The sequence below is a fragment of the Gracilinanus agilis genome, chromosome 1 (assembly GCF_016433145.1).
Source record: "Gracilinanus agilis isolate LMUSP501 chromosome 1, AgileGrace, whole genome shotgun sequence".
Lineage (NCBI taxonomy): Eukaryota > Metazoa > Chordata > Mammalia > Didelphimorphia > Didelphidae > Gracilinanus > Gracilinanus agilis.
The window spans coordinates 107210671-107237118 of record NC_058130.1 but is presented as its reverse complement, the minus strand read 5'-3'; the positions used below and the strand labels follow the sequence as shown (position 1 = coordinate 107237118).

The 26448-nt window shown below is 38.4% G+C and overlaps 1 protein-coding gene across 2 annotated transcripts in view; it reads left to right on the top strand.

Annotated features, from left to right (window-relative positions):
• Positions 1-3114: 3114 nt before the first annotated feature.
• Positions 3115-26448, top strand: part of RAD23B (RAD23 homolog B, nucleotide excision repair protein) — a 96520-nt gene continuing 73186 nt past the window's right edge. For both annotated transcript variants that reach the window (XM_044684987.1, XM_044684933.1), the window contains exon 1: positions 3115-3486. In XM_044684987.1, the coding sequence (XP_044540922.1) occupies positions 3394-3486 (93 nt within the window). In that variant the 5' untranslated portion in view covers positions 3115-3393. The remainder of the gene's footprint in view (positions 3487-26448) is intronic.

The window sequence follows — 26448 nt, the reverse complement described above, 5'->3', positions numbered from 1 at the left end:
ATCAAGACTAATACTTTTAGGGGGCAGCTGGGTGGCTCAGTGGATTGAGAGCCAGGCCTAGAGATGGGAGGTCATAGGTTCAAATCTGGCTTCAGACACTTTCCCAGCTGTGTGACCCTAGGCAAGTCCTTTAAACCCCATTGCCTAGCCCTAACCTCACTTCTGCCTCGGAGGCAATACACAATATTGACTCCAAGATGGAAGGCAAGGGTTTTTAATCTTCAACCTCTCCTCCCTATCCATTGATTCCTTTACCACAGCACACTGAAACATACTGTCAACTTGGAATCTAGAAACCCAATCACGAGATCTTGAGAACTTCAAGTTTGTAGCAGGGTGAGGTCTGAGACCTCACACTTGACCTTGTCACATGAGAATTCCTCCTGGAGGGAAGTACCAACTTCACAAGTTTCAGACTAACAATAAACCTTAAAGTATTTTCAGGTGGAGCAAGCGGACTTAATCAGGTGTTAAGTACCCTTCTTTATCCTGGTAGCTTCTCCCTTAGTGTCAAAGTCCTTTCTAATAACTTTGTGGTTTTTTCCAGTTTAACAATACCTATCTTCACTATTCTTAAAAAACCTTCACTAGCTTATAAGATTCTCTCAAGTCCTAAATCTCTCCTTCCCTGTGCAGCCAAACTCCTATAAAAACAAGTCAACATTCATTTCCTCTCTTCTTGCTCACTCAACTTTTTAATAGTCTTGTTTCTGATCTCATCACCTAGTTGAAACTGTTCTCTCATAAAGAGTCAATAATCTCTTCATTACTAAATCTGATGATTTTTTCTCAGTCTTCATCCTTTTTAATATATATATATATATGCTGCCATATATATGACAATGTTGACTACGCTTTTCTCCTAAATACATACTTTCTCCTACATGAGTTTCAAAATACCATTACTACCTAATTAGACTATTACTTAAGTCTTCTTTGCCCATTCAACACATGCCTGTTCTGTGAGCATTCCCCATGGCTCTGAACTAGGGGCATTTCTCTACTCTTCCTCAACTCTCTCGTAGACCAGTATCGACTGAGTTTAATTATCTTTATGCAGATGACTCATGGATCTATATATCCAGTCCCAATCTCTTTCCTGAACTTCCATCCCATATCACTATTAGACATTACAAATCAGATATCCATGTAACAACATCAAACTTAACATATTAAAAATCCAACTTATCTTTTCATTAAAAAAAAAACTTATCCCTTAACCAAAACTTCCATATTTCCAGTCTTTTAAGTTTCTAACCTCAACGCTATCCAGGCTTGCTCCCTCTCCCTCACTCCACCCTATTCCATTCATTTGCCAAATCTTATTTATAATTCCGCATCATCTTTCACAACTCCTCTCTATTCAGATAGCCACCACCCTAGGTGAGGTCCTCATAACCTCTTTGCAGAGACTATTGCAACACATCCTAATCAGTCTCCACTCAAGTCTCTACCACTCCAATGTGTCTTCAACAGAGTTACAAAAGTGATTTTCCTTAAGAACAGGGCTGACTTAACTAAAAAAAAAAATCTTCAGTGGTTCCCTATTGCCTCTAGAATCAAATATAAAGTCCTGTGTGGCTTTTAAAGTCCTTCACTGCCTGGCCTCAACCTATCTTTCTGACTTTATTATACACTCTATAGTTCAAACTGGCTTTCTCTGTTCCACAAGTCACTCCATTTCCCCTCTCCATGCCTCATATTTGTCGCTAATATATACTCTCCACTCACTTCTGCCTCAAATCTTTTTTCAAGATGCAAATCAAGTACCACCTTCATCACTCACCACCAAGTTTTTCCTTCCATCTCTTTCTAAATAACTTGTATTTACACTCTGTACATTTATTTTGTAGATTAATTAGTAATGCTCTCATATTTATCTACTTTGTAATGTTTTATATTTATATTTATCTCCTCCATTAGAATGTAAGTTCTTTGAGGGAAAGGATCATTTCATTTTTTTTTACTTATATCCCCAAATGCTTAGCACAAAGTATAGCACAAAGCATATACTTAATACTTGTTTGAATATTTAGTTCTCTGTATTTGCATCTCCAGCACTTACGACAGTGCCTGGGGCATAGTGGGTTCTTAAAAAATACTTGTTGATTACCTAAACTAACACCTCATTTTAGAGGTGAACAGAAGCCTGAAAAGGTATGAGGAAATTCCTAAAATGTCAAATATCAACAAAACTAGCTGCCAAAGCTGGCTCTCTCTTTAATGGCTATGGGACTTTGGCTAAGCCACTTAACTCTCTCAGCTGATTTCAGTTTCCTCATTTGTAAAATGCTGGAAATCGCACTAAGGCTACCTGTTTAATGAGATTCAATGAGAACATTGGGTAAATAAATGCTTAAAATCCCACGTAAGTTAGCAATTTGTCCTGTATTTACCTTTTTTTGTTAGCATGTTGACTCCCCCATTAAGCCGTAAGATCCTTTTCTTGTATGAGCGTTTATCAGACAGTACTTGGCACACAGTAGGCGCTATTCTAATGTTAGCTGAATAATTACGAAGGACTTTGTGAGCTTCAATAAAATGGAGGAGTGTGTAAAGAACCAAGGCAATTACAGTCTAACAATTTTAGTTCCAAACACAAACCATAGCCCTCTTTCCTCTCTCCCTGCACCCAGGTTCAAGCCTGCCTACTCTACAACTCACACTGGCTAGGTGCACGCAATTCACTAGGAAGTAAATTGTACAACCTAGTGGAAAAGTGGGGGCGGGGGAGGGGAAGTAGGCGATACAAGTGAGGAGGAATCTGAAACTCTTTTAATGTACTGACTTCAGGCACTACGTTTGTTCCAGGATCGTCCTCCTACCAGATTCCACCATTTCAAAGAGAAAGGCAGCGGAGCAGCGAAAAGCACAAGACGCTCCGGACGCGGGGGATCCCAAGCACGAGGTGCCAGCCCAGCAGCCGGAATTCCAGGAGCCGCTACTCCCACCCCGCCCCCTCTCCCCGCCGCCAGTCTCGGAACCTGCGTGAACGGGGACTACGTGCTGCGCGTGCGCACACTCCACTTGCTGCCTCTGCGCCTGCGCGCTTCCCGACACCCCCTTCTTGACCCCTCCCCCAACTTCTTCGGGAGGGGGAGGGGGGATGTCGAAGCGAGTCATGATGGTGGCGACCAGGCCCTGATGAACTAGCGGATTCACTCACTGCCTCCCAGACCTGCCCGCAGCTTCTGAGGACGGACTCCCCGCTGGCCTCGTGCCTTGGGGAGAAGGCGATCGCGACCGATCACGCCGGGCGAAAGCGGCGGCGGGAGCGGCGGCGGCCCAGGCCCGGGGGAGAGGCCGCCCCGCAGGGTGAATGTGACCAACCCCACCAGCCACCTCGACCTCCCTCCCAGCGGGCCCGAGAGGCCAACCGAGCCCACAGCAACCATGGCGTCCGGGGGCGGCGGCGACACCATGCAGATCACTCTGAAGACCCTCCAGCAACAGACCTTCAAGATCGACATCGACCCTGAGGAGACGGTACGGAGGGGAGGGCCGCCCGCGCAAGCTGGGGGAGGGGCAGGGAGCGCGCGGGCTCGGGCGGGGGCTGGGGCGCGGGGTGAGGGGCCTGCGCCGCCTCCCGCCAGAGGAAGCGTGATATCCTAGGCCGAGGAAACTAGCCCGCCGGGCGCAATACCAGACACCCCTTCCCCCACTCCCATCTTTGGGGATGGGAGGAAGGCCTTAGTTGCTCGGCCCTCGGGAAGCTGGGTGGTCGTCCCCTAGAGGGGCGGGAAGGACTTAAGGGAAGGAAGCTTTGCTTCCGCGGCCTCGTCCCAGGCCCCCTCCCCCCCACCCCACCCCCCGCTGTATTAGGCGCGCAGGGAGAACCCCACTAGAGATTTAGGAGGGGCGGACGGGAGGGAAAACCGCGTCTGCGCGGAACTAGAGACTCCGAGGTAGTTGCAGGCGGTGGGCAATGCGGCCAGAGCCTGGGGAGGGCGGGGGAAGAGAAGATTCAGAATTGCTATTGCGTGGGGAGAGGGAAGGGGGAGGGGAATCCATGCTAGAGTGGCCCCTATTACTTAGGATTGGGCAGGAGAAGCGGAAGGGAGTAGAGAGGAGGTGATGGCAGTGGGGAACCTGGGGGCAGATGGTGTTGCTGAACCCGCGGCTATGTGGGGGGAGGGGGTGGAGAGTCGACTGAGCCCTTGGTCTGCTGCGGGGGAGGGGAGCCTAGGGAGGTCGAGTGCTGTAGGTGGAGCCCGGAGTCTGTGGGAGCCCTATGGGTGGGATTGGAGAGAAAGCTTTTATTATTGCTTCTTCGAGAGGACCTGCTTGGGAGCTGGGTTTTTGGAGGTTGGTATTGGAGACTAAGGAACCTGTTTAACTGAGATCAAGTTGCGGTGGAAATCAGAAGTTGGGAGAGAAGTGATGAAGACAGCTTTCCAGGCCCTTGGTCGTGCAACTGCAGTATTTGCCACCTCTCTACTTAGAGGGGACAAATAGTATTCTCCTTGGGGCTCACAAACACTAGGGTTGAGAACCTTAGTCCGTTTCCTTGTTATAGTATGTGACACTTTGAGAATCTGTATCCTTTCTGAACCAGATACAAATTATACAAGTGTTCTTTGCTCTTGAGCAGAGCCTTAGGCATCCAGGTTTGCCTACACATCTTGTAGGCCTGAATTCCGTAGGTGAAATCATAGGAGGGCTTGAAGGGATTTTAGATTTTAGAGATCATATACTGTTTTATACATGAAGGAACTGAGCCATGGAAGAGTTGAAATAAGTAATGGAAAATTCAGAACTAGGGCCTTGGTTTTCCTGTGTTCTAACTACTGTAACAAATCATGCTACTCCTTTTTTTCCTCCTTCATTTTTGAAAGTTTGTCAGCACAGTAATTTTTAGCAGCAGACATCAGGAATAAACTTTACTGTCTAGTATTTGCACACTGAAGTACCATCAAAACCTATTGCAATTTCTGTACTTGTGACAGCTAAGAGTTAGGAAGGATGCATCGCATTAAACTGAAGTCACTACAAGTTTGATAAAATAATCTGGAAATCCTGAGAATGTAGATCTACCAATTATGTTTTCGAATTTGTCTATACCAATTAGGAATCCTTCGAAGCTTATTCACCCAGATGGAAGTGATTTCTTTACCATTTGATCTCTTGACAAGTTATACTTATATACTTAACATTCTAATTTGTATTTATTTATGTATATTTCTGCTCTCCTTAATTGTAAACTCTTTAATCTCCTCTATTGCCTCTTATCTTTATATCTTTGAATTTTCCTTAGCATCTGGCATACCATAAGCTTAATGACTACATAAATTGTGGTAGTCCTAGTGCTAATGATAAAAGTTTATTTTCCTTAATGAAGAATATTTAATAGGTAATTTGATAGGTACTTTTTATAACAGCCACCTTCCATGGTCTGTGAGTAAGAACATTTAGACTTGTTTTATATATTTATTAAAATTCCAACCAAATCCTTAGATGAGTGTATAGCAGTTTGTGGTACAGAAATTCCCAACTTAGAATTGTGACATTTAATATGATTTTTAAATGGAAATTTTATTTTTTTCAAATTAATATCATTTTGGAGTTGAAAATTTTGTGGTTTTGCTAGGTAGGACATAGTGGGTCCAGAGCTGAATTCAAATTAGCCCTCAGACTATCACTCTAGACTAGTCAACCTCTCTGCTTTAAATTTTCCTCAAATGCAAAATGGTGAGTTGTGAGGATCAAATGAATTTGTATTTGTAAAGTGCCTTAGCACACTGCCAGGCATTTAATAAATGCTTGTTCCCCTCCCTTGTTCCCTCTCAGCATAATTATGGAAGCTTTGATAATGCCCTTCCTGTAGAATGCTGGGTTAGGTGCTTGCAGTGTGAAAATTTATATAAGATCTCTATCCATTGAGCTTATAGTTTAGTAGAAAGGGGATATAATAAAAGTTAATATAATTTGATAATATAAGCAAATAAAGGAGGTACAAAGTGCTTTTTGAAGTATCGGATGTTGGTAATACCTTCTCATGTAGCATTTGATAGGTGCTTTAAAGCAATGCTGTCAAACTCAAATAGAAACATGGATTTAGACCCAAAACCACAAATGAACATTAGCTATGTTTTATTGTATTTTTGAGTTGAACACTCCTGCTCTAACACATGGATTCTCAACCTTTCTTGGTCTCTATACCACTAGGCTTTCCTATACCCCTTATTTATGAAAAGAAAGCCATTCTAGAGTTTACAGTGCCTATCTGCCTAAAGAAATAGATCGGTTAATTACAGGAATAAAATATAATTGTATATCTCCAAATTCCCCATACTCCTTGGACAATTATTTCATACTCCATGCAGTATGCAGACCTCAACTATAAAACACTGAGTCTGAACCATATTAAAATATAATTGGAAAATATTTAATCAACAAAAAAAATAGAACATAGATATGTGGTTTTTTAAAGTTATTATATGGCCAGTAGGGATACAGATCTTGTAATGGCTGATTTCTATGTGAGTTTGATAATACTCCTTTAAAGGATGTGTAGTCATTCTATGTGTTGAGGATGGTTTGAGAAGAGAATATTGAAAGAATTGGAATTAGCTTGACATGTTATACACTCTTTCTCTTTATACCATTCAACTGGTAATGTTTTGTTTATGTCTCTAATTCTTCCTACCTGGAATTGTGTCAACTTTAAACTAATTTTCATATACATTATGTCATAGTCTAAATGATGACTACTTGTCATTAGATCTCTATATTTAATGTTGACTTTACTCACCTAAATATGTTGTCTCTAGGTTTTTGGCATTGGGTGGCTAGGTGATGCAGTAGTTATTGCACTGGACCTGGAGTCAGGAAGATCTGAGTTCAAATCTATCTTTAGATACTTATTAGCTATGTGACCTATTTTCTTCATTAAGGAAAAAAGTAACTCAACCCCCCCCCCCCTTGGCCTCAGTTTCTCTGTTAAATGCGGACACTGGAGAAAAAATGGTAAACTGCTTCAGTCTTTGCCAGTAAAACATTAGTTAAAGTTAGAAGGAAAGACTCATTTTTTGAATTTTGGCTTAGAAGTTTATTAGTTGTATGGTTTGGGGGAAAAAAATCATCAGTTCACCACTCTGAACTTCATTTTCCTGGTCTGTAAAAGGAAGGAGTAAATACAGTCCCCATGTTTCTGTGAGAAAAGTGTTTTGAAAAATTCATAAAGTATATAAAGTCTAAATGACATTTTTCTTATGTACTTTTTCAGATGTCTCATCTGAATATTTCAAAAGGTGACCTGTAACCCTTTGGTAACATTTTAATTTATTAATCAAGGATGAAAAATATTAACCTCTCTTAAACTTAATGGTTTTTTTTTTAATTTTTTTTTTTTTTTAATTTTAAACCCTTAACTTCTGTGTATTGACTTATAGGTGGAAGAGTGGTAAGGGTAGGCAATGGGGGTCAAGTGACTTGCCCAGGGTCACACAGCTGGGAAGTGTCTGAGGCCAGATTTGAACCCAGGACCTCCCGTCTCTAGGCCTGGCTCTCAATCCACTGAGCTACCCAGCTGCCCCTAAACTTAATGTTTTAAAAAAGTACTTCTAACTTTAGATCCACCACTTAACTGCCATTGTGATCTTGAGCAAGTCATTTAAATGCTTCTAGTCTCATCTTTAAATTGAGGTTGTTATATTACCACCTTAAGGGCTCTAAATCTGTGATTGTGCTCTAAATCATTTCACTTGTTAGTGGTATTTTTCACTGTATTCATGTTTGTTCTCAATGAGCATGCAAGTTTTTGGGTACAGAATAAATCAGATTGGCTTTTTGCACAAGAATTAACCTTCACACCACAGGAAGTGTTACTTCTTACTCTAGGCACAAAAATCAAATCAATATGGCCATTGCTTTGGTTGAAAAAAAAGTTTAATGATATGTTTTATACTTATATTACAAACATTCATAGAATCCTTCTGGGAAAATGTATATCTCTACACACCTTAAAAAAAAGAGGGGGAACAAGTTAATGATTTAAGAATGTAACCAAAAATACTTTTTAAAATCTCAAATGCCAAAATTCAAATCCTGAATCTACCAAAAGAAATTGCCAAAATTGGAAACAAAAAAATTGAATTAATAAAATTAGGAGCTGTTTTTTTAAAAACAAAACCCAGTTAAAAAGCTAAGCCCATTAGCTAATTTGATTAAAAAGAAAGTGGGAACCAAATTTAATAAAGAAAAACTTAAAAGATATTAATAGAAACTATTTTGCCCAACTATGTGCCAACAAAACCAACTACTTAATGGTTTGCTTCTAGAAAGAGGTCAGTTGGCAGACCTTTATGGATCAACTTAACCATTCCTGTGACTTTTCAAATCAAAACTTTTTACCTGCCCATTATTCTCCTATCAACATGTTTTGTCTTCCCTTATTAGAATATAAGCTTCTCAAGGTCAAGGACTAAATGATTTTGTATTCCCAGTGCTCTGGATCTGTTACACAAATTCTCCACTTTATACAAGAAATAGAGCTAGATGCTAGGGGCATACAAAAATCTCAGACCTTAGTTTACAGTTTTATAGAGGAACCAGAACAAAAAGAGCATATAGTGGAAATTGCTTAAAGTTGGGAATTAGCAATTCCTCAAGAATCCAGACAGTAAGTAATTGAGGGTGAAGAGTGATGATTGCTTTGCTCAACTGGCTGATTTTGAGTCTAATTCAATACTAGGCTGAGAAAGAGGCAGGTGTCTTCACTTACACTTTGTACCATCACCTCAAGCTATCTCTGGTATATCTATCTTTCATTTCACAACTTGTCTCCCAGAAAAATTTCTTTTGACCTAAAAAGTACATAAGAACAAATCAATAAACAACCTATATTTTCATGAAGAAAGAGAAGTGAATATTGTAAAGCAAAAACAAAACCTGGAAACAACTTTCCAGTTTTTCTTGACTTCCTAATTTGACTGCTGATCAAATCACTCAAATGAAATAATCTCTTCTAGTTTACCTGAAATCTCTTTATTTTCCCTATCTACCCAGTTAAGCCCCAATCCTTATCATTATTTATTATTTCTCTTAAGCTTTTAACTTTATTGGCCACTCTTTGCTCCTGGCTCCTTTTTCTTCTGAGGGGATTTTGTGACACTATATCTTGTTTTTTTCTCCTACTTATCTGATCATTCAGACTTCTTTGCTGGGTCTATATCCATTTCTTTACCCTGAACTTGGGGTGCCCCCAAGACATTGCCGTAGGCCAGTGATGGCAAACCTTTTAGAGACAGTGGCAGGCCCATCCCTGGCCAAGTGCTGTGCCTGCCCCTACTGGGGCACCATGCCCCCCCACCCCTTACCGAGCCCTCCCCACTTCCTCCTTACCCACACAGGGGAGGGAGAAAGCACTCCCATTGCACTGCTGGGCAGAGAGGCTGGTGATGTGAAAAAAATGTCATGAGACACAGTAGAGAGGGGGAAGGGAAAAGATCTGCCCTAGTCCCCCAGCCTTTCTAGTAATGAACTCTGGGGGATGGGCAGCATCATGCCTACAGAGAGTACTTTTTGTGCCATTGGTTTGCCATCAGTGCCCTAGGCCCTTGTCTGTCTCTTTATATTCTCACTTGATGATCTCTTCAGTTCCATGAAAAAAAAGTTATTCATTTTGTTACCAGATATAAGGGGCAGCTAGGTGACACTATGGATAGAGTGCTGGACTGGAATCAGGAAGACTCATCCCTCCCCCCCCCCCCCCCCCAGTTCTTATTTAGCCTCAGACAATTAATAGCTGTGCCATCCTAGGTAAGTCACTTAAAATTGTTCTCCTTAGTTTCCTCATTTGTAAAGCGAGCTGGAGAAGGAAATGGCAAACCATTCACTTCAGTATTTTTCTGAAAAAATCCAAAGTGGGATATGAAAGAGTCAGATATGACTGAAAATAACTGAACAACTACTGGGTTTATATATCAAGCCTATATTTCTTTCTTTTCTTTTCTTTTTTTTTTTAATAAACCCTTACCTTCCGTCTTGGAGTCAATACTGTGTATTGGCTCCAAGGCAGAAGAGTGGTAAGGGTAGGCAATGGGGGTCAAGTGACTTGCCCAGGGTCACACAGCTGGGACGTGTCTGAGGCCAGATTTGAACCTAGGACCTCCCCTCTCTACGTCTGGCTCTCAAGCCACTGAGCTACCCAGTTGCCCCCTCAAGCCTATATTTCTGCTGAACTTCAGTCTTGTATTACATAACTGACTAGTGGATGGATTGCCCCATAGGCATCTCAAGCTCAATTTGTTAAAGAGCGAAATTTTTACCTAAACCCATTCTTCCAAAATTCTCCAGTATCACTAAAAAAACATTAATCAGTGATAGTTCGCTTTGAAAATTCAATTTGTGTTCATGTTAAGTGCTATTATATTAAAGACAGTTTTCTTGACAGGAAATAAGAGTAAAAAGATAAGGAGGCCTCAAGTATAGTAAGTGCTTGGTGAATATTTGTTTAATTTAAGTAATGCAGGTTTCCAAACTGTTTGGTTTTATGCATTGATTTTTTTTTTTTTTTTAAACCCTTACCTTCCGTCTTGGAGTCAATACTGTGTATTGGCTCCAAGGCAGAAGAGTGGTAAGGGTAGGCAATGGGGGTCAAGTGACTTGCCCAGGGTCACACAGCTGGGAAGTGTCTGAGGCCAGATTTGAACCTAGGACCTCCCGTCTCTAGGCCTGGCTCTCAATCCACTGAGCTACCCAGCTGCCCCTATGCATTGATTTTTGAAGCAAATCAGTTGACTTACTTTCCACAGACAATTTTATATTTTCCAATATCTGAGAATTTGGCCCTTTGAATGAAGATATAAAACTCTACTAGTGTAGATTTTATAACTATGTAGAATTTATAACTATGTAGAACCTGTAGATTTTATAAATATGATCTTGGAGTTTGGAACTGTTTAGTGTATGAGCTTTATTCTTGGGGATTATGGTGTTATTGCATTATATATGCATCTGTATTATGTAAGAAATAAAAACAAAAAAAATTCTTTTAACTAGTATAACTTATTTTAAAAAAGTATCACTAACCTTTTAGTTATCCCAAGTCCTCACTCAGAGGCATACTCAGTCTTTCTGTCCTTACATATCTCATCATTTGCCAAGTTTTTTTTTCTGATTCTGCCTCTATATCTTTTGTATCCATCCTCTTCTCTCCACTTGAATTGACACAGCTCTAATATAATTCCTCATCATATTTTGTTTGTCTCATCTATCGTGATAACCTAATTGTTCTGTTCATCAATTATTTCCTCTTCAAAGAAACCACACAGCTACCAAGGTTATTGTCCTAGAATGCTGGTCTATATATGACACTCCCCTGTTCAGTAAGCTCTAGTAAGCATCCTATTGCCTCAAAAATAAATTACTATGCCTTAAAAACTCTTAAATCTTACTTTGAGTTTATTATTACATCACTTTCTTATAGGGTCTTCAGATCAGCCAAAGTGGCCACCTTGTCACAACATAACATTTCTCATCTCTAAGCCTTTGCCTATTCCGCAATGACCTATATATCTCTTAGCATCCCCGATTTCTTTTCTTTCTTTCAAAGCTCATCTCAGGGAAGCCTTTTGAGATTATCCCAGATGCCTAGTAACTACCTTCCCCATTCAAAAAAGTTACATTGTATTTGCTTCTTATTTATCTTTGTAGCTATATGTGACCTGATCTATCTCCACCTGACCCCCTTCTTCTGGTTCCTTTTAAGTGTTGTCTTCCTCCACTTAGAAGAATGCAAATATCTTGACTGCAGGAACTGTTATTCTCAGCACTTAGCACAGTTCATATAAGCAATTTAATAAATGCTTGTTGGCTTGTTAGGATGTCATGTGTGTCCCCTCCCAGTCAAATTTAGGCTCCTTGAGGGCATGTGTGAGGCCTTGGACCACTTAACCTTTCTGGTCTCAGTTTTTAAATCTGTAAAATTCTGGTACTGAACTTAATAGATGTTCGTTGATTGATTCAAGTAAAAACAATCAGGATAAAGGACTAGGGCAGTGATGGGCAAACTACAGCCCTCAGGCCAGATGGGGGCCCCCTGAAATGTTCTATCCAGCCCTGCAGGACATTAATACAGTGAGTAGGATACAATACAATGAAACTTCAAAAGAGTTGCCTTAGAAACAGTCTGACAGATGAACATTTCCTTTCCTTTGCCCCCTCTGTAAAAAGTTTGCCCATCACTGGACTAGGGAAATAGGGAGGAGTTCTTGGATTTGAGGTTTATGATAAAGACCAGATTCAGGTTGGGCAGGTGATTCTATTGATTGATTAGCATAGTAGAAAGAGACGGAAGATGTGGATTCAGGTTCTGTATCTCAGGTTTTTTATCTTTAAAAAATGAGTGATTAGGGGAATTTCAAAATTAGCTTTCTTTGCATTGGTGCTATATGAGATATTAAGTAAAAGTTATTAAGAATGAGAACAGTCTTTCAGAAAAGTAAGATGTTCTATCAAAGGGTTTCTTAACCTAGGATTCAAAGGACCCCCTCTACCCCTCATAAATTTGGCAATTAAGAGATCATTGGTAACTGGAGAAAGCATATTCATATGAATGATTAGACTGGAAGTTAACTTTCAGAGGGTTTAGAAGAGAATCAAGGTTTTCAATTTTAAGTGAATTCAGTACTTGGGGGACAAAAAGGAGGAGAGAGAAAACAGTACCTATTGGGAGTGGTAAATTCAAATGAGGTGGGGGAGTTGTTTTATTTTTGGAGGACTGGGGAGGTGTGACCTTGATTTTAGGCAGCAGAGAAGCAGTCAGTAGACAGGAAAAGATTAAAAATGAGTGAGAGAGGAGATGATAGAGGGAACAGTCTGCTAGAGAAGGCAGGATAGGGATAGGACCAGAAGTGTTTATGTTTACCTTGGCATTCTTTTCATGTGAAGAATCGAAGGAAGAGATAATGTAGGAAACTATTTGGATGATTTGAGATGATAAGAAGGGCACTCTTAGCACAGGGCTTCCACTTTTTCTGTGAAATATGAAGTGTAAGGTTCTCATCTAAGCAGGTTTGAGGAGGGATGAAAAAGTTGGGAAAAGCCCCTCTGGTGAGCAAGATAATGCATAGATTAGGGAAATATAAAATAATTTCCTGACTGTATGAAGAACTCATTTCAAGAAGCATGCATCCCAGGGAATAGAAGAGGACCTTGTGGATATGGATGCTGAACTGCTGTTGATCTTTAAAAGATCATGCAAGAGGCATACTGCAGGACTAGAAATAAAATATATGTTCCAATTTGCTTTCCCTCCAAAAGGTTTTTTTTGTTGTTGTGTAATCTTTAATTCCTGATACAATTTTAGAGTATAATTTTACTTTTGGAGAACTTGACAGTCTTTAAAAAACAGCATAAAGATTGTATATGAAACTACAAAACTATCACATATACATATATAGTACCTAATACTTTTTTTTATATATAATTTCACATGGTGCTATGAAAAATGTTAAATGCTTTTTTTCCTTTTTTTTTTTTTTTTGGCCTGGAGGTTCACTGTCACTATCCTACCTTTGCTCACTCCCTACTTTCTGAAAAAAAAGCTTTCTTTATTTTAGCAAAACATACCTTATTGTCTGAACCTGAAAATGTATCTCATTCTGCACTTAGACTGTGTCCCTGTCAGAGGGACACTGCTCTGACACAGATACTACTTGTTAAAATTGAGAACTAAACAAAAACTTATGCAGGAACCTATGTTTGGTACAAAACAATTTAATGACTCACTAATGCTTCTCAGAGAAAGAATAAGCATGATTGGGTGAACTACTGGGAGACTACCTGGCTTGGGAAAAGAACCTGCAGATTTAGTATATAATTAAACATTTTTTTTATTTATATGTTGTCCTGCCTTTATTTTTTCCAATTGCCGATCACATATACCTGAATTTATGTATGCCAAGTTTGTGTAAAAAAAGGTCTTACTGTAATGTAATGGAAATTGTCTGTTTTATATCCTATGATTTTATCTCTTATTTGGCAAAAGATACTCTTTCCTTGTCCTTAATGGTTAAAGGTATCTCTTTCCCGCCTCCTTACTTGTTTGTATCTGTACCTTTCACATACTATATGTATGTATTCATACCTTTTGTATCTATGTTGTGTGTCCATTTGGAGTTTTTGGGGGTGATATTACCACAAACTACTTTCTATCTTTTCTAGTACTTTTTGTCAAATAGTGGGTCCTTTTCCCAGTAGTTGGGGTCCTGATCATTTATTTGCTTCTGGATCTCATGTCAATCTTTCTATTTTTTAACTAGTACCAAGTCTTTTTTTTAGCCCTTATCTTCTGTATTAGAATCAATACTGGGTAATTCCAGCGCAGAAGAGCAGTAAAGATTAAACAGTGACCTGCCTATTCACACTGCTAGGAGAAGTATCTAAGGCCCTAATTGAACCTAGGACCTCTCCTGTCTCTAGGCAAGAAATTTTTATTATTGCTTGGTGTAATATACCTTCATATTTAGTTGTTTCCTCACTTTCTCCCTTTTAAAACTATTTTTTTTTCATCATTTCCTTTGAGATTCTTGACCTTTTGTTCCTTTGTATGAATTTTAATATTTTTTCCCTGGATTGTAATGTAACCTTAGTTTGGTATGGATGATTCTGAAAAGAAACTGTGGGGGTAGGTTGTTTGAGAGAAGGAGGCAGTTATAGGGGTGTAGGCCTCTAGTTGAGAAAGTCACTGGGACCAAGGTGGAAGGTCCAGTATAAGAGCTTCTTCATAGGTGCCTTGCTAATCAGATTTTCACATGAAACAAAGCAAGCTAGAAGAAACAGCTAACAAACTGGACCACAGACTCAAGATTTAGAAAGTTCTCTGCAAGTTAAAACATTGGATCAAAGCAAATATAAGAAAAGTTAATAGGGACATCTGTTAAGTCTGAGACTTGCAATCCAAAAAAATTAGCTTTGCAAATAAATATCCCTTTTATCTCACTTATCTTCAATTTCTGCCAGTCTCCTGGTTGATTCTCGATTCCCTATAAATATGCCCATGTCTCTCCTGTGCTCAGAAAATCTTTTAGTCACATCTCATCTCTCATTCCTCAACTTGTCCCTTATTTTCTCTCTTTAGTGGCCCAACTCCTTGAGAAAACTTTGTAAAAGCCTCCACTTCATTCCACACCTTATCATTCAACTGCTTTCTCCAGGTTACCAGTGGTCTCTTGATTTGTCTCATTGACATTTCTGCAGCTTTTAACACCCTCATTCACCTTTTTCTCCTTGATATTCTCTTCTCTAAGTTTTCATGACATTGTTCTCTCCTGGTTCTCCTCCTACATGATGTTTTCTTTTGGATTGTCATTCATGTTATACCAACTGAGGGTGTTCCTTAAGGGTCTGTCCTTGGATTGCCAAATTTGTATAACATCTCTATCAATCTCCACCTATGTGTTAGATATCTCAAACTGTATATTCTATAGCTGTCTTAATCTCAACATGTCCCAAACTGAAGTCATTAACCCCAGACCCACTCTTCTTTCTGAATTCCTTACTACTGTAGAGGCTACTACTGTCTGACCTCATACCTGACTATTTTACTAGTTTGCCAATTGGTCCCTTTGCCTCAAGGCTTTCCCTATTCAAGACCATCCTTTATTTAACTGCCAAAGTTTTTTGTAGTACTTAATAAATACTTGTTGACTTGATTTTGCAGATTTAAAGTCAGTTGTCATTAAATTTTGAAACTAGAAATGTATTTTGCATAAAATTTGCAATTTAGTGTATTAAACTATGACTTTAAATTTTACAAGGTTATTTGAAATATTTAAAATTTATTACAAATGGATCCACAAGTTGGTGGTATTTCACCTAGCTCTCTTAGCTGTTAACTGTGCTAAAAAACAGGAAAACTTGGAACAGTAGAAGTCATCTACATAATAGCAAAACAAAATCATGTTATTCTTGACAAGGTGTTTAGCAGATGTGGAAATAAATACTTGTTTTAAAAAGTGGTATTAAAAACTATGGAAGGGGCAGCTGGGTATTGAGATTGAGAGTCAGGCCTAGAGAGGGAGGTCCTAGGTTCAAATCCGGCCTCAGACACTTCCCAGCTGTGTGACCCTGGGCAAGTCACTTGACCCCCATTGCCCACCCTTACCACTCTTCCACCTAAGAGCCAATACACAGAAGCTAAGGGTTTAAAAAAAATTTTTTTAAAAACCAAAAAACTATGGAAAGACTCAAATTAAGTAAATTCAACTTTTGACATCTTGAATTTTACCTTTAATTTTTTGAGCTGTCAGTCATAATAGATTGTACTTCATTGTCATTAGCTTAGACTGACTTCTGATGATTAAATGTTTGCCTATAGTAATGCAGGCTTTCTACCAGCACTTTGGTATATTGGTTTATTTCTTGATTTGATATGTTTTTGAAATTTTTCTTTCACAAGCTCCTAAAGATTTGATTTGATTCAATTCAACAAAACTTTTAAGTGTTTACTATGTCACTGTAAGCACATCACTACAATTCTTTGCCCTTTTGGACCTTCAGAGTTTAATTGAAATGGGAAGTTTTAACGACTATAATAATAATGAATAGAAGAAAAACATTTATTAAGGGCTTACTACACCCAAAGTACTGGACCTAAGTCAGCCTTGAGGTTCAAATAGAAATGCATTTAATGTAAGAGAGATCCCTACAAGGTATGGTATACAAATGGGATTGGATTAGGGAAACCTTTCAGATAGAGGAGATTAACCCTGAAAGAGTAGAGGAATTTTTGTAGTGCCAGAGAGATGAATGGAGTTGAGGAGATGAAAGGAAACATTCATACAAGAGTACTCAAGAGATTGTATTGTAAAAAAGACTGTGCCATTTTCTTGTCAGAATTAGTCTATGTTTCTGGACCAAGACATCTAAGGATGTTCTTACTTTGTTTATTCTGGTCAGATATGCCCATGATAATGATAACTTTTGGGGCACTTCTTGACTCCAAGTTGTTTCTGCCAATTTGAGAAGTTTGTGGTTTCCATAATTTTTTGGTTGCATGTAATTTTTATTATTCTAAAATCATGAGTCTTACCATTTGATGGACGTAGCTAAAATAGATATTACTGTAAAAGAAATGGGATTTTGTAGAAACAGTTTAGCAGTCCTGAAAGCTCTTTGCTTGAATGTGCTATAGTCTAATCTTGGCCTATTCATGCTATAATTGCGTGCGTGCGTGCGTGCGTGTGTGTGTGTGTGTGTGTGTGTGTTAGAGACAAAGAGATAGACAGGAGAATATGTGTGTATATAGATATTTACACATACTAACATAATCTGTCCAGCTGTATGTCATCATCTGGGCAATATATTTTTTCATCAACTTTGTTTTCTAATTTAGATGATTAAATATAATTATAGATTTCACTGAGGCAGTTTGTAATATTTTTAGGGGCTGGATATAATTAGTACATATCATCCAAATAGAAGTATTTGGAGAACCTTACCATCTAGAGAGATTCTTTCTGTTTGGACTCTGAACAGAACATTTCCATGATCTTAGGTGAACATATAGTTAGGTTTTAAACCTCACTTTGATATTGATAGTTGACTAGTTAATGGACAGAGATATTAACTGAATTTGTCAAAAAATCTTGCATTTTTAAAAATAGATATATGGAAAAAATTTTGTTTGCAGTGAGCCCCAAAATTGACACTTTTTTTCTGAGCCAAAGGCTTTTTAAAATCCAAAAGCAAATTGATTAAAGTAGAATCTTATATTCTCTCCAATTTTGTGAATAATGTTCAGAAATAAATGTAGGTCAAAATTAACATGAGTTTATATAATATTAGTTTTAACTTGGTGCAGATAATAAATTATATCAAATCATTTAATACAAAGCAGAATTCAGTTGGCAAGTATGCAAACTAGTCAAGAATTTTAACACAATTACATTGTCATGTTGCTTATTATGTATAGATGTGATGTACTGCTATATATTGTATTACTAGGGGCAACTAGATTATATAGTGGATAGAATGCCAAGCCTGGAGTCAGGAAGACTCCTTTTCCTAGGTTCAAATCTGGCCTCAGACACTGTGATTCTAAGCAAGTCTTTTATCTCTGCCTCAATTTTTTCATTTGTAAAATGAGCTGGAGAAGGAAATGGCAAAGCCTTTGCTAGGAAAATTCCAAATAAATGGCATCATGAAGAGTTAGACACAACTGAATCAAATGAACAACAATAATAATTGTCATTTCTTTTTTTTTTTTTTTTAAACCCTTACCTTCAACTTCTGTCTTAAGAGTCAATACTGTGTATTGGCTCCAAGGCAGAAGAGTGATAAGGCCTAGGCAATGGGGGTTAAGTGACTTGCCCAGGGTCACGTAGCTAGGAAGTGTCTGAAGCCAGATTTGAACCTAGGACCTCCCATCTCTTGGCCTGGCTCTCAATCTACTGAGCTGTCCCCCATTATATACTTTTTTAAAGGCTCTTAGGAATCAATTTTCATACCTTAAAATAAATACTTATCAATTATTTTGAATTGTCATTAATAACTTAAGTCTTTACTTCTCATAATCAGACTGGCCATTGACCTCATGTTTTAAAAAATTATTAAAATGCAATATCCTTAATTTTGTCTAACCTAGTATATGAAATATATTGAACTATCCAGGGCGGACTATTCTTGGATTAATGGGAAATATTAATACTGATCTTAAGAGTTGATAATGTAGAGACAAAAATAAATGAGGTTGGGGCAACTGGGTAGCTCAGTGGATTGAGAGCCAGGCCTAGAGATGGGAGGTCCTAGGTTCAAATCCGGCCTCAGACACTTCCCAGCTGTGTGACCTTGGGCAAGTCACTTGAACCCCCCCTTACCACTCTTCCACCAAGAAGCCAATATACAGAAGTTAAGGGTTTAAAAATATCAAAACAAAATAAATGAGGTCCTCAAGAAGTTGTACTGTTTATTAAATAGGCTATCACCTATATAATTCAAGCTTCAGAAGTTATTATTAAAATGTATATTTTGTTCTACTGGGATAAATTTTTGAAATAAGAGCAATTGATATTTAATCTGCATGACAGTTCTCTGGTTTTCTTCAGAAAAGGGACACAACAGAGAGGAGAGGAACCATATAGTTTGTTTTTATAAGCCCGTGGTTTTCTAGAATATCACCAAATTTGGCATTTTTTCTTGTATATAAATCATTGAGACTTCATCCTCAAGGTACCTACCTTAGTCCCCATGCCAAAAAAACCCAAAACAATACCAAATAATAACTCTTCCTCTCACTAACATGACTCCTGCTCTCTTGTGCTGCTGTGGAAACCCTAATTTATAATGATCTGTCATTGCTTCATAACAGCTCCCAAGCAGATATTACTTCAATTATCCAGATAAGGGACCAGTGGCTTGGAGAGTTAAGGAAGTTGCTAATAATGTAGAATTTGAACCTAGATTTTTTTAACCTTCTAGATCCTTTTCCTTTAAAAAAAAAACAGATGGTTGGGGGGGGGAATGGGAGAATTAAGTGCTTACTCTGTTCAAACTGTGCTCCACACTAGAGATACAAATACAGAGAGAGCCCCCCCCCCCCCCCCCCTAATTGACAGAGCTTATATTCTAATAGGGAAAGAAAATATAAGAGGACTGGTGCCCAGGGAAGAGTGCTTTGGATTGGGACTGGTTTTGTAAATAAAATAGTAGGGCAATTCCATTGACGCTGCCTTTCCTGAACAAAACTGATAGAGTTCATTTTAATTTGATTATGAGAGCAAGAAGTGGAGATTGGGTGGTTAGGGAAGTCTGAGGTCCAGGGTTGGAAAATGCAAGCAATGGCAACAGTGTAGACAGTGCCCAGAAGGACCCATGATCATACCCCAGAAAGTTAAGTATTCTGAGGTATTTGGATGGTTTTTATTGCATATATTCTTTGAGTTCTTCACAGCACCTAGTTCATTGATGTCCCTCCAGAAGTCATTTAATGAGTAATATGGATATTTAAGTGAATTTTAGAAAAAAAGACATCTGAAAAACCCAGATAATTTGATAATTTGATCATGGTATTTCATTCTTTTTTTATTATTATTATTTTTAAAACCCTTACTACCTTCCATCTTGGAGTCAATACTATGTATTGGCTCCAAGGCAGAAGAGGGTAAGGGTAGGCAATGAGGGTCAAGTGACTTGCCCAGGATCACACAGCTGGGACGTGTCTGAGGCCAGATTTGAACCTAGGACTCTGGTCTCTCAATCCACTGAGCTACCCAGCTGCCCCTGTATTTCATACTTTTAAGTGGTTAGAAATGGTTTTTTATGTTTTTGAGTAGTTTTCCATATTTGATCTTCAGCAACCCATTCATTTCTGGAAATAATTTGTAGTGTCCAGCATACTCTAAACTTTCTTTCTAATTGCATGTAATCATCTGGAATAGTATGCATTTTTTTTCCCCTCTACTTTCTAATGGAGTTGGTTTGGTTTGATCAATCCTTTTACACTGTTGGACATTTCACTGAGAAAAGCTTCCTAGTGTTTTGTCACTAATTAGTACAGTATTTTTTACCTGAATTTTTTTTATTGTGAGTTGGAGCATTCTTTCATAAATAACTTAAGTCTATGCTTTTGAGAGCTATTTGTTCATAAGCTTTAACCACTTATCTATTGAAGAATGGCTTTTTGGTTATCTACGTTTATCTGTAGTTTATATCTTGAATTTCAAGGCCTTATCTGAAAAAATTGATAAAATAATTTTCTCCCATTCTGTTGCTTTTTCTTTTTTATGAGTGTCTGAAACAAAATATATTCTATATCAGTCAAATGAATTTAAAAAAAAAACAGGAGTTACAATCACTATCAGAAAAGGAAAAGCAAAAAATTCTGTCAGTAGCCATATATAGGGAAATATGTTATATATTGATTTATCAGTACTAAATGTTTATCCACTGAATAGAATAGCCTGTGAAAGAAAAGTTAACTGAATCCCCACAAAAAGATACTAACAACAGGAACTAATATTCCGATTTACAGTTGTATTAACAGAAAAAGAGAAAATAATAAACTCAATAAATTATTAGAAAGTTCAGAGCTGGGAACATTCATATGTAATCAGAATAAAGTAATATTTTCCAATTAATTCAAATAAATAGATAAAAAGCTATTTATTTTAAACCTAATTTGCTAGCCAATATTAACTTATATCAAGGCAGCCTTAGCTATCTGCCCAATATAACTATATTGAACTACTCTCAGAGTACCATGAAAGCAGCATTATTGATATTTATTCTAATTCAGATTTAATTTCTCATTCAATTAAATTCATAGCACCCAGAATTAAAAACAAAACAAAACAAAAAATCTAGTACTTCTATTTTACCATTATAATGTCAAAAGCTCTGGATCACATGTCTTGGATCATTAGAAGACCAAAGGGAAAGATAGACTTGGTTTATTCAGAACTCTAAATTTTTAGAACTATGCTTTATCTAATCTTGTCCAACACTTTAGATTAATACTGGGATAACTTGAATTCCGGAGATTAAGTAACCACCTAGAAAAGAACCCAGATTTCCTAATTCTTAGTTCAGTATTCTTTATATTATGCCTCATAGCATCATCAGATTGTGTAGCGTAAACTTGTTGGTTTTTCACAGAATCTCCGATATAGGATTGTTACCATTTTACAAGTGGGGGAATTGAATCTTGTGGGGAAAATCACTTAAAATAAAAATATAGAATCTTTTTCCCCCCCAAACCCTTAACTTCTGTGTATTGGCTCCTTGGTGGAAGAGTGGTAAGGGTGGGCAATGGGAGTCAAAGGTGACTTGCCCAGGGTCACACAGCTGGGAAGTGTCTGAGGCCGGATTTGAACCTACGACCTCCTGTCTCTAGGCCTGACTCTCAATCCACTGAGCTACCCAGCTGCCCCCCTAGAATCTTGAAACAGATAAAACGTTGAAACAGATCTGTAGTTCACTTTATATCTGAATAGGAATCAGTTTTGTCATGTGGGAACTAAATAATACCTCGTTTGGTAGCCTAGTCTACTCTTGGAGAACTCCAATTCTTAAGGTGTTTTTTCCTTTTATGGAACTTTAAAAAAAAAAAAAAAAAAACGAGTTCAGGACCCAACCTGGAAAGTCTGACTCTTCCACCAGAAAGCCCTTAAAATGTTTTATGGCAACTCTTGAGTTCCCTTTCTGGTTTCTTTTCAGCAGACATGACATAATTAATTCTTTCAATAACTTATGATGACTTCTAGCTCAACACTATTCAGACTTTTCTTGTGGATGCTCTGGTCAAAGTCTTTCACCAGATACGGGTTGCAAAAGCAGTGGTACAGAAAGGACTATCACCTCCTTCACTGAAATCATTGTCCCAAAGTGTAGTAGACAATAAAGGGAAACTTATTTTGGACCTGATTTAAAAGTCTGGTTTCTCAAGAATAGATGAGGGAAACCTAGGAGATCATATGATTACAGAAGTTGTAACAATTACAGAACCATATAAACTCTGATGTGTGCACTGGATTATCAGAGAGCTGTTTCAAAACGAAGGATAAGTTAGAATCCAAGTTTAGCTCTTCTACAGAGGAAACATGCAAATGGGTGTTGGAAAGTGCTCAAGAATGAAATTATGAAAACAAAATTATTTTGATGAGGGAATTGGAAAGCCTCTGGAGAGACCACCAGTTGGCTATATAAAGAACTCATTGATTTCTTGTTTACTTGTGGGTGGAACTAAAATGGCTTCTGAAAACTCTTCCAGCACAAAATTGTTACTGATATTAGGATTTCAGTTCTTTCATCTGTGAAATAAGGCTAGTTCAGATTTCAAGTTCCTTCCAACTAATGCCATCATCTTGCTTTGATATATATGTATTTTTTTTGATGCATGCCTTATTAAAACTATTGTCTAGCCACACCTCATTTTTGAAGTTGTTTGAATGGTTGTTGGCTGTCTCATTAAGCTCACTGGTTATGAGAGCATGGTGTATAGCCTAAGTCCATGCTTTGATCCATCATGGGCTGGTGAGGTTTTCTCTACTTTTTCCTCCTTTAGTGATAGACCTTACCTTGAAAGCCTGCAGAGTTGTTCAGAAATTCAGGACATTGATAACATATGGATAAGGGAGAAGAAATATGACTAGAGGAAAATAAATTAATAATCATTAATTATCCTGGCCCAAGGGGCAGCTGAGTGGCTCAGTGGATTGAGAGCCAGGCCTAGAGACTGGAGGTCCTAGGTTCAAGTCCTGCCTCGGACACTTCCAGCTGTGTGGCCTTGAGCAAGACACTTGACCCCTACTGCCCACCCTTACCACTCCTGGGCTGAGGACAGATGAAAAAAAGGAGGAGGGTTGGGCGTGGGGCTAGCAACCCCACCCTGTAAAAACTACATCTGCTAAAGAAACTGCAACCTAAAGTAGGGGCAGCTGGGCTAGCTCAGTGGATTGAGAGCCAGGCCTAGAGACGAAAGGTCCTAGGTTCAAGTCCGGGCTCAGACACTTCCCAGCTGGGTGACCCTGAGCGACTGTGTGTCCCGTTGCCTACTGGTTGTGGCCCTATGCTCCTAGAATGGAGTCCCAGGATAAAAAAAAAAAATCCTGGCCCCAAATAATTCAAAGTTTGTAATATATTTTCATTGTAATTTAGTCTATTTAAAGACTCAAATTAGAAAGCGGCCTTAATTTTTTTTTTAAACCCTTAACTTCTGTATATTGGCTTCTTGGTGGAAGAGTGGTAAGGGGGGGTCAAGTGACTTGCCCAGGGTCACACAGCTGGGAAATGTCTGAAGCCAGATTTTGAACCTAGGACCTTCCATCTCTAGGCCTGGCTCTCAATCCACTGAGCTACCCAGCTGCCTGCGGCCTTAATTTTTTTTCTTGCCCAGTGAACAATTTTGCTTTCATTGAGTAATTTTGTATTTAAAAGCCTGAAATCTTTGCCTTAAGTTCCACCTTTATTTGAGATTATTTCTTATCCCATCTACCTTCCATTTTCCTTTTTTCCTCCCTTTCCTGACATTCCTTCCTTTCTCAATTCCTATCTTTTTTTTTTTTTTTTAAACCCTTGTACTTCGGTGTATTGTCTCATAGGTGGAAGATTGGTAAGGGTGGGCAATGGGGGTCAAGTGACTTGCCCAGGGTCACACAGCTGGGAAGTGACTGAGGCCGGGCTTGAACCTAGGACCTCCTGTCTCTAGGCCTGACTCTCACTCCACTGAGCTACCCAGCTGCTCCCTCCTATCTTTTTTTATAAGCAAAAAAAGTGTTAATGTAGAAGAGAAAGCATGTTTGAAACTATTCTGGAAGGTAAGATTTGATAAGTATCAGAATTTATGCTTATTTTGGCTCAATACTTGATAAATTATGATTATACTATTACAAATAATTCACTTTTTAATAATATGTTTGATAACTTTGTGACAAGTTTCTATAAAAATGAACTTCAAAACATTCTTATACAATTGGTTTACATGATATTTTTTCCTATAGTTTGAGCCACTGAACACCATTCTTCTGTTTTTCCCACTTTTCCTTTATATCCTTTGCCTTTTGGCTACTTAGTATACAATTCTTTCCTTTCCTGTATAGCATTCTTGTTTCCCTGAAGTCTTTAACCAGTTCCAATCCCATTACCTACCCGCCCAGTTTCCAGTCAGTAAGAAATCACTATAGCTTTAAGCTTTCCTGTAGAAACAGTAAAAGGAATTTTGCTTTTTTAAAGAAGATTGTCAGTTTATTATATATTATTCAATAAACTTGGTGACCTAATAACAAATCAACCAAAATATTATGTTACCCATTTAAAAAAGCTTTTTGAATAGTGCTTATAAATGTAGTAAAGAATTCTGCTGCATGCATTTTATAGCTTGGAAAGTTTATATGACTCCAGTTCTTTGTTTTTTTGTACAAGTTAGTATGTGACAATTTTCCTTTCAAACATATGACTTGATACACCTAGAAGATTCTGAAGACAATGCTAATAATTATGATTTTAGATGTTAGATTTTATGCGCAGTACATTCCATTCACCATCTACTTTCTTGAGCATAGTCTATATATGGCAGTTTCAACTTTCTCTCCTGCTTACTTTTCAGTAATTTGTCAAGTGATTTTTCACCTCCGTGTCCTGACTATACATAGTTGAGTGCAGGGACCGTTGTTTTTTTTTTTTTTTTTTAAACCCTTACCTTCTGTCTTGGAGCCAATAGGGCTCCAAGGCAGTAGAGTGGTAAGGGCTAGGCAATAGGGGTCAAGTGACTTGCCCAGGGTCACACAGCTGGGAAGTGTCTGAGGTCAGATTTGAACCTAGGACCTCTGGTCTCTAGGCCTGACTCTCAATCCACTGAGCTACCCAGCTGCCCCCAGGGACCATGTTTTTGCCTTTTATCATATCCTCAGGGCTTAGCACAAACGAATTGGAAGCTAATTATTTTAATTATGTAAATGACAGTTGATATTTGAAGAGACAGCAGTTTTGCAGAAATAGGTATGATCTTGAAATCAGGAGAGACCCAAACTGGCTTCAGAAATCAGAAACCATGGGCAAGTCATATAATGCCACTTTCCTTAGCTTTTAAATGAATGTGACAGTGTTTGCCCCTGGCCAGGGTTGTTGTGTGAAAAGTACATTTTAAATATTTACATTAGTGTAAGTTATTTTTTATTTACTAATTGTTTTTACCTGAATTTCCTATTGGTAATTCAGATTTAAAGGTAATAAAACTGGTTAGGTTCCAACTTTAACTAAATCTTGTCCTTCCTTTATCCTATAACCAGTGAATGACCAAGTCCTTTCTGTCAGTTCTGTTTACACTGTGGGTGTGTCCATCTCCTTCCACCACCAGTCCCCACCCACCCCCAACCCTAAACCTTTAATGTTTTAAAATCAATACAGTATATTGGTTCTAAGGCAAAAGAGTAGTAAGGGCTAGGCAATGGAGATTAAGTGATTTGCCCAGGGTCACACAGCTAGGAAGTGTCTGTGTTCAGATTTGATCCCAGGACCTTCCATTTCTAGGCCTGACTCTCAATCTCCTGAGCCACCCAGCTGCAACCCCCATCTAACAGTATAGTTTTAAAAGCATTCCTGTTTTTCTGTTATCATTGCCATTAACCTAGTTCAAGGCTTTGTTATCATTATGTGGACTGTTCACTGGTGAGTTTGCATCAATTTTTCCTCCCACTAGAATCCATTTTGTATACTACTGTCCAAATAATCTTCAGGCTCAGTAGTTCTAATATTACTCTCTTGCTCAAAATTAGTTTCCCCACTGCCTTTTTTTTTAAACATTTATTAATAATCATTTTTAACATGGTTACATGTTTCATGCTCCTATTTTCCCCTTCACCCCCCGCACTCCCCCCACCCATGGCCGACGCACTTTTCCACTGGTTTTGTCATGTGTCCTTGATCAAGACCAATTTCCCAATTGTTGGTGGTTGCATTGGTGTGGTAGTTTCGAGTCCACACCCTCAATCATGTCCGCCCCGACCCATG